This window comes from Pavona decussata, unplaced genomic scaffold, assembly GCF_977016875.1.
Source record: "Pavona decussata unplaced genomic scaffold, jaPavDecu1.1 SCAFFOLD_218, whole genome shotgun sequence".
NCBI classification, from domain to species: domain Eukaryota; kingdom Metazoa; phylum Cnidaria; class Anthozoa; order Scleractinia; family Agariciidae; genus Pavona; species Pavona decussata.
This window is the reverse complement of record NW_028145623.1, coordinates 1,014,130-1,029,878: the sequence shown is the minus strand read 5'-3', so window position 1 is coordinate 1,029,878 and position 15,749 is coordinate 1,014,130. Positions and strand designations below refer to the sequence as shown.

The 15,749-nt window shown below is 39.0% G+C and overlaps 1 protein-coding gene across 1 annotated transcript in view; it reads left to right on the top strand.

Moving 5' to 3' along the window:
* The window catches only part of LOC146459629 (uncharacterized), a 29,142-nt gene extending 27,548 nt beyond the window's left edge, over positions 1–1,594 (top strand). The window contains exon 16 of the mRNA XM_085089378.1: positions 362–1,594. Within this exon, the coding sequence (XP_084945504.1) occupies positions 362–753 (392 nt within the window). The 3' untranslated portion in view covers positions 754–1,594. The remainder of the gene's footprint in view (positions 1–361) is intronic.
* Positions 1,595–15,749: the final 14,155 nt, after the last annotated feature.

Genomic DNA, 15,749 nt, shown 5'->3' with positions numbered 1-15,749 from the left:
TATGAAAACGGCATGTAGTCTCATTGTTACTCAAAATCGTATACCTATCAACCCCTTAACTGAGAAATTTAGCCTTGATTGAACAAATAACCGTAAAGCAGCAAGGTTTTAAAAATTGAGAAAACATGTTTAACAATTGTCATGAACACTGTGATTTGAAATTGCGCGATAGAGGTACCAAAGGAGGAATCTTATCTTAAAGCTATATAATATAACAATGTTGGCTCATTTTTGAATTCTCACCCATCGAAGACGACGCATTTTGACCAATCACAAGTCATCAAAATAATTGTGGATTGTGTTCTTTTTATATATTTTAACTCATTTTTGCTTTTTATATTGTTATGATTTTCAAATTCAGGACAGGAGAAAATCCAGCACACACGTCGTGAACTTGATCGTCTTCCGTTGTACTACATGGACGTTGACAACCAAGACGACGGTATTGAGTATGAATTCTGGGGAGGTTTCCGTCAAGCGTGCCTCATTCCGGAGCTCAGTGCCTTTAACCAGACTGCTAAGCTGAAAGACGAACTCGTTAAACTTAGAAACATGGCTTTAGTCATATATGGACTCATTAACGTATCATGGATTATCTTTCTGCTCTCCTTTGTTGAGGTTAATAATTTTAGAGACATCCAACTTCTTTATGGATTGATATATATTATTCAGTTTTTGGCTCTTCTAGGGCATCGCTTTGTAACGGTAGTTCGTGTTTTGGCGCGAACGCCTTGGAAATTAGGAAATAATTAACAATTATTCACTAGAGGGGAGGTAAATAGCACTGGATATTTACCGACAAAAGGTCAAAAAAATAAATAAAATTCAATAAAATAAAACCTCGTACGCCGAACGATACGATACTTTCATTTATTTAACGTGGGATTTACGCTAAGTTTAATCAACTAGTTTACAGGTAAACTAAGGCCAAGCATATACTCAAAATAAGAAACTAAGAATGAACAACAATTCATGGCATAAAACTATAAAAGCTAAGAACTAAAAGTCGGGTGAAAAAAATTCCAATATCATGAGTCAAAACTTAGGCGATCGGATTTTGTTCTTCACTTAGTGGCGGCTTACCGCGAATAGCGGTAAGCAATTCTTGAAGCAATTCTTCTGAAGGCTTTCTTTTGGTTTATTTTGTTCGTTTGAATTGAGATTGCCATGAGATGATAAACGTTGAATTACGTACTGACATAATATTTCAGTCTATATTTTTCTCGTCTTTCGACGGAATATGCAAACGTTGTATTCTTACATGTAATTGCAATATTTTCCGTTTTTACCCGTATTTTCACTTTATTTAACTTGAAAAACTTCAAGCTTCAGAGATATCAAGTACAACAAATCTCAGGGTAAGATAAAATCTCGTCCGCCGAGCGATACGATACTTTTTATTTATTTAACATGGGATTTACGCTAAGTTTAATCAACTAGTTTACAGGTATACTACGGCCAAGCATATAATAAAAATTAGAAAGTAAGAATGAACAACAATTCATGGTATAAAACTAACGCTAAATGGTGTGTATTTGTTTTGCCTTCTACTCGTAGACGGGAGTTGTCAGTTTTGAAATTGCTACAAATATTATAAAACAGGCATTTCATTATCCCTGAAAATGTTTATCTATGAATAAATCTCTTGACATCCTGACGTCTTGAGGAATCGGCAAATTGTTTGTTTATTTGTTATTTATCTTCCTTTTCAAATTACACGCGTACGACTTCAAGCACTTGCGCACAGGTATTTTCTGGGGTGTCTCGAAAACGAAGACCTCTAAACCGAAGACCCTAAGACCCCAAAAACTCGAAAACGAAGACCGCCAAAATTTCTGAGTGTAAGTACAAAAAAATAAAATAACATAAAAAATACATTTATACCTCAAACGAAATTTAATTCCTTGCTCTGGTCCTATATGGTTTTTATAAACTACAGGGAGGTTATCCGCCATCTTGAGCTGAGTAAGCACGCTCCCATGGTATACTGACCGGAGGTGCGTTTTCCGCTCCACTGGACCGGAAGCGCGTTTCCGAACGTCTAAGTTGCGCTGCTGGGTTTTTATTTAATTACCAACTAGCAAAGAAACGAGTGTGAATCCCTCCTTCTCGGAATTACAACCACGCGATCGTGAGAGCAAAAGAAATGAAGCCTTACGGCTTTATATTATGAAAGTTGCTATTATGTTGCTGTAATGATTTTGAGGCTCTTCAATTCCGAGTGTCAATTAACAAAATTTATCAGCCCCTCGCAGACGTTTTTTTGGGGAGCGTTGCGTGACAGCCCAAAAAACGGCTGCGAAGGAGACTATCAGCCTCCCCGTAAAATGTACCCTATTCGCTTATATTTCTATAACCTATCCCAGACTTACCTGATTGAGACCATACCCTTCACAGCGGCTCAGATTCTATGCCATGGCATTTTATGGTAGCTTTTCCGGGGCAAAATGCGATTTAGTGGTACGTCATACATGATATTAAATTTATTTGCGGTCCGAAAATTGGAAGAGTGGGAGGTGGGAGGTGGAAGGGGGAGAGGGGGGGGGGGATGTTGTTCCCTTATGTTTGAAAGGTGGTATGTAGCCCTTTGTGGAGCCCGCATTCCTGACCTTTTTCTTTGAACAATTTGTTTGTTTATTCTTCTGTTGCCGGCCATCTCCTTTTAAACTAAAAAAGGTAATTAGTTTATTTTTGTTTAGGTATTGTTTTAGGGTTAAGAAACATTGATTGCGTTTCTCATGAGCCAATAAAGAGGCATGAATTCGTATATTTAGGACACAAATTAACTACCGAAAAAAAGTTCCCCTAACCCCCACTTCCCCAAAAAAACACCCAAACACAATAACAAAAGAAAACATGAAACAAAAGCGCCAAGGTTCCATTGGTTGGTAGCTGGGAGAGACTGAGAAATCCCCAGGACTCCCAAGAGTCTCTCCCGGCGACAAAACCACCGACGAAATTGGGATGGAAAGGGTCTGCAACGCACTTCCGGTCAGCGCTCCCTGGGAGAGCGGTTACTCAGCTCAAGATGGCGGATAACCTCCCTGTAGTTTATAAAAACCATATAGGACCAGAGGAAGGAATTAAATTTCACTTGAGGTATGAATGTATTTTTTATGTTATTCTATTTTTTTGTACTTACACTCAGAAATTTTGGGGCTCTACGTTTTCGAGTTTTGGGGTCTTAGGGTCTTCGTTTCAGAGGTCTTCGTTTTCAAGACACCCTATTTTCTGTTCGGTCAAATAAAATACACTGTATGGCTTAATATATAAGCTTAGTCTACTTCGTGTCCTAACGAATTAAGATGTTTCTCTAATACTCTAATTAAAACTCCTAACAATTCACAGTATTTGTTTCCTTTGAAATGTAAGCCGAATGTAAGCAATACTTGTCGAGAACAGTTCGCAATTAGGGGAGTCGACAAGGTGACGTGAATAGCTAACCGCGGTAAACATGGCGGGATATCCAGCTCCAATTTTCTTTTTCCAGGATAACAAAAACCTCAGAGTATGTTTATTTTACACGATGAAGAAAGTTTTTTAACGTCGAGTGACAAATTAAAAAGACTGAAGTTTATTTTTGGAAATAGGCCTAATTGGAGTTAATTAGCCTCCATTTTGTCGACAAATCTTGTGTTATTTGAGCCGAACATATTGGTCGTTGACGGCGAATTATCGATCCCTACAGGCAGCCGCTCAGAGAATAAGAGCTTTGTTTTCCGCAAGTAAAATAATTTCTGGGTTAAAATTTGAATCACTTTTTCGATGCATTGTTTAATTAAAATGTCCACGCTCTACCATCATGATCAGTCGCCCAACTTAGCGCGGATGGAGTCAGTTTTCAAGTTCAAAGTTGGTTTAAGGGGCTGTTTACATAGAGGGCGGAAGATCCTAGCACTAGGAAGATCCTAGAAGGGGAAACAACTTTTCATTTAGTTTACATGCAGAAATTTCGGTCGGAGTGGTTACCAAGAGGAGAAGGAAAAGAAGAAAAATTGTCGGCCTTTAAAATCTGAACGCTCGGCTGCCGCCATTTTGTTCTTTTTTGTTCCTAGTACTAGGATCTTCCGAGCGAAGGTAGTTTACATGGAGCTAGGATCTTCCTAGTACTAGGATCTTCCTATCTCTCAGCTAGGAAGATCCTATCTCTAGAAAGATCCTAGCACTAGGGACAAGTACAACTTTTTGCATGTAAACTGAATACAGAAAACATATGGCGCTAGGATGATCCACCTTCTAGGATCATCCTAGTGCTAGGATCGTCCCCCCCCCCCCCCCCCCCATGTAAATAGCCCCTAAGTTCTTTAATGATAACAACATCTTCGTGAATTAAGCGGTCGAATTTGTTGCGGCTTTTTTTCAGTTCTGAAAAGTTTTTAATTTAATTCTTTTTCGAATATGGAATGGCAACAGGGTGTTTAATTTGATGGGATATAATATTATCCAGTGGATAAAACATATTAAAACATTTTGTCCGCTGGATAGCGACTTAGACCGCGTTCACACTAGGCCGAATCATGTTTAAATTGATCACGTTTGAAACATGTTTGACTGAAAGAAGCGTTCATACTTGATGACTGAACCCGCGAAACTAGATCAAACATACTTACAATAACCACCTCGCGAGGTAGTTTCGATCGTGGTTTTTGTAAACAACTTCAAGATGGCGGACAGTGGCGTTTCTTTGGTCTCTGGGAAAACACAAAACTGGGGCTTTGTTGAGACGAAAACACTCATCGGTCTTTGGGCAGAAGAAGATATTCAACGCCAGCTCTCATCCATGGGTCGTAAGGAAAACATTTGGGAAGGCATAGCCATAAAACTTCAAGAAAGCGGCTACAGTCGAAGCGGTGACCAATGCAAGACCAAGATGCACAACTTGCAGCAGAAATACTATTCCAAGAAGGCTAAAACACTGAACAATACCTCGGGTCAAGGAAAAACTCTTTTCCCTTCTATGAGGAAATAGATGAAGTGCTAGATCGCAAACCAAGTATAAATCCACTGTCAACACTGTCGTCAGTTGCGGGTGGATCGTCAAGCAGTAGTGACAACACGTTGGATGCACTGGAAACCGAATCTGTGTTGTCAAGTGCCGACGGCTTGGATGAGGAGAGATTTTTGTGTGAGGCTGTCACTGCAGAAAACGTCTCTGTCAATGGTAGCGAGGACGGCGATGCACCTTCCCTACCTACTTCTGAAAAGAATTCAGAACAAAGCATACAGGCAAGAAAAGAAAACAGCCAAAGTCAACATCTGCTGACAAGATGGAAAGTTTCATGGAGAAATTTTTTTAAATTCAGCAAGAGTCCGAGAGACGATTCCTAGAGTCTGAAGAACGAAGACGTAAACAAGAAGCCAAGCAAGAAGAGAAAAGACGACGGTTCGAAGCAGAGCAGGATCAGAAACGAGAAAACTTTCATCTGCGTGTTTTACAAACCATTGCACAAGGCGCCGGTGGCAGCAAAAGTTAAAGTAAACACTCAGTTCCGTTCTAGTTTCTTTAATTGCCTTTAAATTATGTTCCCTCTGACTTCAAATAATAGCTTTTATTCTGTTGTGTTAAGTCTAAACCAGCAGAAGTGAACTGCCGGCTCAAGTATTGACAAGACTTCCAGTGGGAACAATTTTTTTGAGAACACGTTTGAGAAAAACTTGTTTCGTCTAAAGCTGTGCAAATTGAACTTAATTCTCTCAAGTGTGAATGCAGTCTTAATCCGCTAGATAAGTTATCCAGGCTCTGATCAACAACTTGACCCTGGATTGCAAATCCCAAAATCACTACCGATGTAAATAACATTCTAAAGTAACATTTCGCAAGATTTGAATCAGCCGTACAGTCAAATCGAACACGATTCGCTTGGAAACCTCCAAATGAGACAAGGTCAAGCTTCCATTTGGATCAGCTGAATTGAGTAGCATCGATCGCAACAGCTGAATTGAGTTTAGCCTGACTTTGAATTACTAGAATCAATGGAAAGCTGGAAAGAGCTTAAATGATAATAGAATTTTATGGTTTGGCGTGTTTCGCTTTGTTCACAGGATGAGTTAGGGTTCACTCGGCTGGTCCGGTGAGCGTGGGCTCACTTCTCGAACAGCGGCTGCTGAAGTGCCTAACGAGGTAATAAGATGGGGGAAGATTCTCGTTTCCCCGGAAACAAAGAAATTGATGAAATTTAATTGCGTCAATAGAAAAACGTTTAATGTTTTCAACGGCATGTCGATTTCACACGCAGTAGATTTAAACAGCAAGTTCAAATGAACAGTTTAAATGAACATTTCTCGGGCAATATTTATCATGAAACAAAGACAGCAGGGAATATTTATCATACAGACATTATATTCTGCTTGTCAATCACCTTCCTTATACTGTTTCTTCGCAATGCCTGATCTATTATTATTATTATTATTATTATTATTATTATTATTATTATTATTATTATTATTATTATTATTATTATTATTATTATTAATGTGCTACTTTGAGCTCGTACTTTCAAGAATGTTGGCTTGTCCTTGTCTGGCTCCTTCTCCCTTAATAACTTCCTCCAAGCCTATATATATCAGCATCTTTTCCTGACACCCCTCAAGCTATTTATTCAAGCCATTTGTCTCGGTATTCCACGCCCACCCTCTGACCTTTTAAGTTACAGAGTTGATAACCAAACGTAAATATTAATTGGCACGGGATTGTGACGCAGGTCACGCTAGCTTTTTGTTTTAGTTAAAATTAATATGATAGAATCAATTAAAAAGTTACTCGTTTTATCAAGTCTCGTGATCTGGAGAATCAGAACAATTAGTCGGGGTCGGAGTTGTACGATGAAATCATTTATCTTCAGCTTTTCATTCCTTTGTAACAAGGATCATCACCATTACGGACATTAAGTCGCGACCAGGAGTGAACAGTATAAGTAATCATTTTCGTGGCGTTTTTCCTCAGTTTTCACCCTATTTTTATTCCATTTTTCGATTCTGATCTTTGTTATTGTAGTTTTCCACCACGTGCCATGAAAGTTAATGCAATAAATTGTTGTTGGAATCTTGGCCAACTGGTTAAACGGCGTATCCTGACTCATCGCCGATCGGAGTCGGGAAAGCGACAGGTCACTTGAATCTCTTTACGGTGGCCAATTTACCTTTTTTGTTATCAACTCTGTAGATTAACCTCATATTCGTTTTATTCAATTAATTCTTTTAAAATATACTCATTCTACATGTACATCTGCCTGCGGATGCAGCGCACGATAGACGGTCATCAGTTTACGTGTTTTGCGATACATGAACATGAACTGTAGCTATTCTTTAGTCCAGTCGTGTTCCCTCTGTTGAGCTTGGATTTAAGTATCTTCCTCACCCGGCGAAAGTATGAATCTTTTCCTTGTTTTGTTCATGCTTAATATCGTCCGCCTCAAGCACTCTAAAATACTTATAACCCTCCCTATTCTCACTGTTCAACGATCTTGTTATTTTATCCTCGTGGGAAGGGCGATTCCCTGGACTCACTTTTCTCCTTTTAATAATCAGGGTTGCAAACGTTGATATTCCTAATTCTATCCAGATTTTCTTACTAACCACTCTAACTGATTGAATCAGAGAATCCAATTGGCTTTCATTCTTTCCGGATATAGCTTCAGATCGTCCATAACTGAGAGAGAGCAGGTGATTGACCAACCGGTTACCATTGCCAAGATCATAGACGGCCCTTACTTTCCCTAACACTAGAGTTAAAAGGGTCACAGACAGAACGAAAAGCAGCGGTGAGAGGCTACCTCCTTGAAATATTCCTCTTTGGATTGAATGCCTTTTTTATAATCCACCCAAGCGATCGTAAAACTTGTCCTTAATGATCATTTTGTCAATTAACAGCTGGTCCTTATTCCCTCTAGAATTTTTCCGGCATCTTTTTTGTTCGTCCGGTCGTAGATGCTCGTATATATTTTCTCTGCTAGCACATCTGTGAGCAGCTTCCACTCCACTGGTAAGCAGGTTATTGGTCTGAAGTTGGTTACCGTGGCCCCCTGATCCTTTATCCTTCATTGCTTGCACCGTCCTTTCTTTTGTCTGTGAAATAAGATCGAATCCCCCCTCCCCACCCGTTGCTGTCCCTTTTACTGGAACCGCTACCTTGGAAACAATAAAACTGCTTTCTTAGGATAATGTTACTAGTGTTCCAAGAGCTGGCTATGTAAAGTGAATGGATGGACTTGAATGGTGGTAAAAAAACATGTTTTAAAACACCTTCAACATTTCGACAAGTGTAGTATAGATTTTTATTTATCACTTCAAGGAAATGAACAACAAAATCAACAGAGTTGTATTAGGCTAATAGAAAAAAGAATAAACAGTTTAATACACCACGGCAAAATCCTGCAGTATTTCTTGTCTTCAATTCCTGTGGAAAAAGTCACATTTCACACTTTTTATTTGTAATCATCTCTATGATATAGTAAGAAAACTTATCTTCCAACTTTAGGTTTAAAGCTTCATTCTGAGAAGATAGAACCCCCCCCCCCCCCCCTCCACTTACTGGAGGAGCCATTTCTTGAGTTGCGTGATTGTTATATCTTGGAGTCCAATACCGAGTACTTCAAAAGAGTGCACCCTTAAGTGCTTTACTTGACTGCTTTTATGCAACTGAACCAATTACTGTAAATCATGTGATTGCGGTTTCAACTACGTTAAGCCTCGATCGTAGTACTTAATAATAATCAAAGCAAAGCACGTTTGTTCTCCCCCACCCCCACCCCCCGGCAATGTGCTCAGAACGGAGATCTTGATTGGTGTATTTTCTGTGACAACAATTAAAACAGCCAAGCCTTAGCAGCGGGGGGACAACTCAAATCATCTCCCGATCCGTTAATGTGCAAAATTCCACATATCGTGAAACCGCAAACAGAAGCCCATTTTTGACCTCGTATGTTGTCAGTGACATAGGCCGTGTAATTAGGGTCAAATAGCTGAAACACTACATGCAGTTATAAATCTTTGATACACTGCACATAAGCTGGTCAAGATGAAGGGGAATCGTTTTTATGTTCAAGCGACTTTGCTTGTTGCCTTGCTGATTGTGTACTGCCTCTCGGAAGGAAAGAGCTCAGAATCCAAAAAGGAAAAACGTGAGTGCAGCTTGGTTACAATTGCTTAAAAATCAAGACATAAAATCGGAGGAAAACTGTGAAAACTTTTATTTCAGGTCAATCGAACTCCGTATGACTTTGGTTCACCTTTACAAAGGTCAAATTCGCAGCCGAGTTGAAAAGAATCCTTCACCATTTAGCTACTCGTGTCAGTATTGTGCTCTCAGTTTAGGGACAACAATATAACGGTCGGCTTTTGAAGCAAACCTCTAATCTGTGGCTACTTGAAAGTTCCACCCAATGCTGCAAAGGGTGTGCAATTATACTAACTCGGTTTCTAAGTTTTCATCCACGTGCTTATGTATTTTGCCAGAACTTTACCAAAAACCGCTTTCAAAAATGTCCCTGATATTGATCGCGTGATTTATACGTACGGTTACAGCCAAAGGCTTGGCAAAAACAAAAGTTCAAAACAAAACACAAACAAACAAACAAATATACACCCTTTAATTGTCTCCTGAAATGCGTGTATAACCTTGAAAAAACAATTCCTTTATCTTTTAATTTACTGATGACAACTTTAGGCCTTTGCGTTCGGTTTTCAGACAATTTGTTATTTTGGTGTGTTCGGGATGGTACCATGAAAAATCCCGCTGGAAGATTTGAACCCGTCACGGACTGATTTTCAGTTGAGACGGTTTCTTTTGTGTACCAACATGAATACTTAAAATTATTCACATTGATATCTCGAAGGACAAAAGTTAGCCAAATAATCCGAGAATCGTGATACTATGAGGATAAAATTGATCGAGACTTCAGAACCTTTTTCTATGTAAGTGAGGCGCCACTTTGCTGCCTGTGTACTGCTTTTTACGGAAATAAGCGGAAATTTGCAGATAGTACAGTTCATCTATCCTCAGTCTTACACGCGAAAAAGAAAAGGCCTTTCAAAGAAGTGCGCTCTGCTAAAATTGCACGGTCGGCACATAGGAAATGTATGTAAATGTTGGTTTCACACTTTAATGTTTTTGGAAGTTACCCTCTGTTAGATTTTGGTTTTTGTTTGTAGGCGAGTTACGCTTTTAGAGAACTACTGTTTTGTCAAATTTCACGAAATTCTAACGAGTGGTTCCATAGAAAACAGTTCATTTCCATTAAAACAACCAGTCGCAATTTTTTGGTCAAATGCGCATGCGTGGCTTTTAATTAGGTTTTCTCAGCAGAGATATAAAGCATGCAAAAAGGATTAGTTCTTCGTGAACTCACTTTCTTTGTTCGGTGATAAATGATCGAAGAGGGATTCACAAACGAGAAACTGAGTTATTTTAAGAGCAAAACTCACTTTTGTGATCCATTTGGTATAAAATCGAGGGATCGATAGAATTTGTTTACCACAACCCTAGCGCGCGCTTAATAGCATCACTAACAGAATCTGTAAAGCGCGCGCAAACTGTGTTCTGCCACCTTAACTTCTAATCGTGGATTAGCGTTAATCATCTTTCGAACAACCCGGCCCTGCATGTTTAGGACACCTGATTATAAATTACCTTTTTTGTTTTCACTTGTTTACCACAGTCGCACTTAACTATTTTTGCAGGAAGCATTCAGTTGAGCGAAAATGATGCTAACACCTTTCTGGCTTCGAGTCGTACTCAACGCAGCTGCTCATCCGGAGGTTTGGAAGAATGCAAAGAGAAATGCTTGCTGTGTTTACGTGAGGAGGCCGAGGAGCTGCTTGAAGAAGTGGCAACATCACCCTCAGGTGATTATTTTTATGCTGGTCTTGCTAGTTACTCTTGTGTATTTACGTTAAGAAAAAAGGCGACAAAACAAGAAGGGTAGAGATAAGTTACAAGGGTACTGCATGATACCACACTTTGTAACCAGCCGCGTTATGCTAACTAGAAATTAAACCAACAAAGCAAGGTATACACTGAATGCACTTATGAAATTATTTCTCTTGGTGCGCTCGGAATATAACAATGGTGATGATGACGATAATAATTACGATAATTAGAAACTTTTTGCGTATTTTTCTTGAACCAAAATGATCAAGTGTGTAAAAACAATATCGATATATAATGATAATTGAACTGAGTGGAGTGCAATTTGGTCTGAAATCGTACGCGTAATTTCAAAATCGAACGAGCGCGCAGCGCGAATCACAAGTCAGTATGATTTCAGACCAAAATTGCACGACACAAAGTTCAGTTACCACTTTATTACACCTATTTTGAAATCATAGAGTATCATTGTCAATATTAATATTCTATTTTTTTTACTTCATTTCTATTTTGATGGGCTAAAGAAAGGATGCGATTTAGAGCAAAAAAAGGTGCAATTTGGGAATAAATAGCACTGTTGAGAGCCAATCAGATTGCAAGGATCACTAGTGATTTCAAAATGGGTGTAATAAAAAGCTAAACCTGATGACTGTGATAATTTAAATCACCACCATAAGATTAATCCACATGTTGCATATGAGATGCTGGATAGTCTCCAACAAGCGTGGCCGGTGTAATAATTGTTTCACTGAAAAACAATCAAGAATAACTGCTAGATCTTACTGATTTCGCTTGGCAAGAACAACCAGAAGACAATTTCGTGGTTACTATTTCTCGGGCATGGTATAATGGCTCATATACCATGACCACTAAGCCAGTCAAATCCCTGGTATTAAATTAAATTTTTCAATGATCCAGTTTTTAGATCTTTTTAGTAATATCAAATATTGTATCGTAACGTGTTGTGTTGTGTCAGTATCCTACTGCGTTTTATTATATCTCTCAGCTCAGATAGTACGCGCGGTGTGATTGCTCAATTTTGCGGGCCGTATTTCACTGTACGGCCCGCTAAACTTTTCCCGCGCACCCGATTAGCCTCAGAGATTAATAAATATCTTACTAACCTCGTTTTCTCGGTCCGTGCTGAAAGTGTATGATCTTCGTTTGTCTCCGTTGATTTTTCGCGGTTGGGCCATATATCAACGGGAAAAAACTCGGTCCGTACCTTACAGTACGGACCTCGAACTCGGTTGATTACAGGTAAGTATAAACCTGAAATTGCATTCTATTTCTTCGAGTAAAATAATGCGGACACTATATACCATCAGTGGATAGTCATAATATATCGGACTGAATAAAAAAATTGTATTGTATTTTAATTTTGCTCTTTTCTCAGCCCCAGTGACAACACCGGTTACCCCTTGAAGTGCTTGGTCGAGGAACACCTGGTTGCCTGGAATACGATTCTAGCTTACAAGCTTGACGAGTAAATTAAATTTGCTGAAATTAACAATTTATTCTTATGCTAGAGTATTAGATAAAATTTTAAGTTCTTACCTGAAGGGCTTTGTAACCGAAAAAAATTATAATTAAATCCTTAAGACGATTTAAAAGCTTAAAAACACTAAAAATGGTTAGCTGGAAAGTCAAAATGTAACAGATGTCACGTGCTTTACTAGTTTTATTTAGCATTTTCGTATAGCTTAGTAAAGTTATTTTATACCCACATACAGTTATGACGCGATCACCTCTTAAAGGTATAATACTTAAAGAGGATTTCAAGTTTGACCAGGCTGTAAAATTAAATGAATAAAATGCGGTAAAATAGAATCAACTTGTCTTGAGATTTCTTTTCTGTTCCATTTGCAGCCATTGTCTTGCGCTCGTTTCTGCTTTGCGTTCTCATTGTGTCGTATGTATTCGAATAAACGCCTTCGATAAAATCTTCCCTCGGATTAAGTAGATTAAAACGCTTCCGTGAATATTCCAAAAAAGAAATTTGAAGATCATTCGGGTGTGAAACACTATCGCTCCAAATACAACAAGAGCTCTCGTAAGCTTGTTATTGCTATAATTGTGTAGCAGCTGTTATTGTTTTTAGGGTTGGAGTTACTGTATTGTTCTGTTCAGTTTGTTGTATTGTTTTTTAAAATGGTTGCAAGCCAATCACGTGTGACCTCGTAAGAGCTGCTATATCGCCCTTTTAAAAAACATTAAGTAATTACCATGAGACAAGAAGTGCTCATGGTCGGTTTTAGCTTGTCTTTTTATGGAATCAACTCGATATCTCTTTCGTCCTTAAATCTAGCCTAAAACAATATATTTGTAGTAACTACTAAATCTGTTATCATCATTATCCACCTTTTCTCAGCCGTTTATTGATCGTTTTCCATCTATTTGTTTGTGATTGTTTTAACGATGGTCCTTACTTTTACTACTGCGCATACTTTCTACGCATCTAGAGATTCTCGGATTTCCTATGGGTGGTACTTACTAAAACAGGGATGTTTTTGCACGGTTTAAAATAAGCAGAGAAAGTAGAACTCAGCAAGTGCTCTTGGTATCCAAAATGAAAATTGGGGGCAACGATGCATTTTTCAGAGATAATAAGGCTTCAGTTTAGAAAAAAAAACGCCATACCTTGCTTTGTATTTGACGGCTTTTTAAAATAATTGTTGCTTAATTATCTCTTAAATATGCGTGGCTACCCCCAATTTTCTTCTTGGATTACAAAAGTCCTTCCTAAGATCTTCTTTTCCCGCATAATCATAAACCGCGCAAGAATACTTCGGTATTAGTAGGCACCGTCCTTAACTGTATATCATTTATCAATTTTTATTTTACGGTTTAGGCTAGTGGCCGATATAACGCGTGCTCTGATTGGCTAAGAGCGAGCATTCATTACGCACCCGTTAAGCCCACGGGCCGATTACGGATTATACAAATTAGGATTAGGTTTGAACTGAAATGCTTTTTTTTTTTCCCTTAAAAAGGAAAGCCAGGAAAGCCATATAATAAACAAGTTAATAACCTCGACCGTTCGTTGGTGAAGGGAAATCTCAAACATGCCGTATTGACCTCGCTATCGCTCGGTCAATACGGCAGGGCCTCAGTTTGAGATTTTCCCGTAACGAACTCATTCTCGGTTGTTAACTAGCTAGTAATTTATGTAACAGCACTGTGATATATAGCTGATATATATAAAGGAGCGGCCTTTTGTTCTATAAGCTCCATGAGCTCCCTCTCTACCTCTCTGTGTCTTTCCTTTCTGTTCGTACTTTTTTTTGGAACTTGTGTTTAGTGAAATAAAAAAATAATAATAAAATAATCCTAAGTCAAGTCAGTAATTACTTTTGTCTAATCAATGATCTGCATGCGTCTCGTTACAAAAATACCCAAATTAATGTTGAAACGTTGTCATTTGTTATAAAGTAGAAAGTTCTTTGAATATAACGTACGGCTGACGCTCTCGTAAGTTGATTCTTCGTCACGTAGTAATGTCTCGGTTACTGTTCTAAGCGTGATCATCCCTCACACCACCCCCTGTCAGATGCAGATGAACGGGGGAGGGGGGTGGAGGAGGGGGTGTCATGGGCGAAAACTGATGCGAAGTTGGAGTAAACAGATTGATTATTCCCCGAGGATTTTCATGTTGCTGAAGATCTTAACGGCGTGCGATTACCTGGGTCAGCGGATGCACTGGCTGATATTAGCGTCGGGACTCGATCAGGAATTGTATGCGAGTTGGAATTCAGACCAAAAACGCTTTGAGTTTGTGTTGAGGTCGGACTCGACGGGACCAAGAAACTCGTCACGGCTGTTCTGCAGCATGTGCTTAACTGTTTTGTGCAAGTTTTTTAACTTCTCCATTAGGTGGCTCGATGGAGATAGTTTCAGCTTTTGTCTCATAGATTCCTTTTTCTTGATCAAATTAAGTATGGCACCAGACACCCAAGGTATGGGATTCCGTCCCTTTAGCCTCTTGGTCTGTATATAGTCAGAGACCGCGCGCTGTAAGAAACGTGTCTTTCCATTGATGCCAGTCAGTAATTTTATATCGTCATTCTATTGACAGAGCCGTACGTACGTTAAACTGTAAAATAATGACGCTATGGTCTGTAAAAACCCCCGTATCTTTTGGAGACCGTAAACGAACTTTAGACAGCGTTTATGAAAGTCGCCGACTAACCCATGTTTCAACCATGAATACCGATTATTTAAACGTTGTTTCTCCATAACTGTGTTCAGACCACGTTTAAACACCGAATAAGGAACCAAGAGGAAGTTAGGCCTGCTCACAGGTAGGTTTAACCGCTGTTTAACAGCAATTTCATGGACAGCCATTTTGAAATGGACGGACTACTGCGCTACAGACCGGTTAAGAGAGTACGCGAACGGACGTAATATACATTTACCACAAATTCGGCGCCTTAGGGACAGATTTAACCCTTTAGAGGAATACATGGCGTTTTCGTTTCAGAAAGGACTCGGTCATTGACCTCGTAAAAATTTGGATTACTGAAGATCCTTAACATCAGTCAAGAAGAGGTCTACCGCTAACACCAATGGAGCAAGTTCGAATTGTTTTGAAATCAGTTTACGCAACTGGAACTTTCGAGCGGGTTATTGGCGATTTATTTGGTGTTTCTATAGTTTTCCTGTCATTCATTCCCTCATAACTTGACTGACACCAAGAGAAATTTTGATGACCTTGCACACTTCCCAGGTATGATCGGGGCCATCGATTGTACTCACATTAGGATCATATATGCAACAAAAAAAAGGAAAAAAAAGGAAAGAAAATGTTATGGCATTTATTAACAGAAAGCATTTTTAATCCATCAACGTCGGTCCAAAATGCAAGCCGTTTGTAAGAGCGATGCGT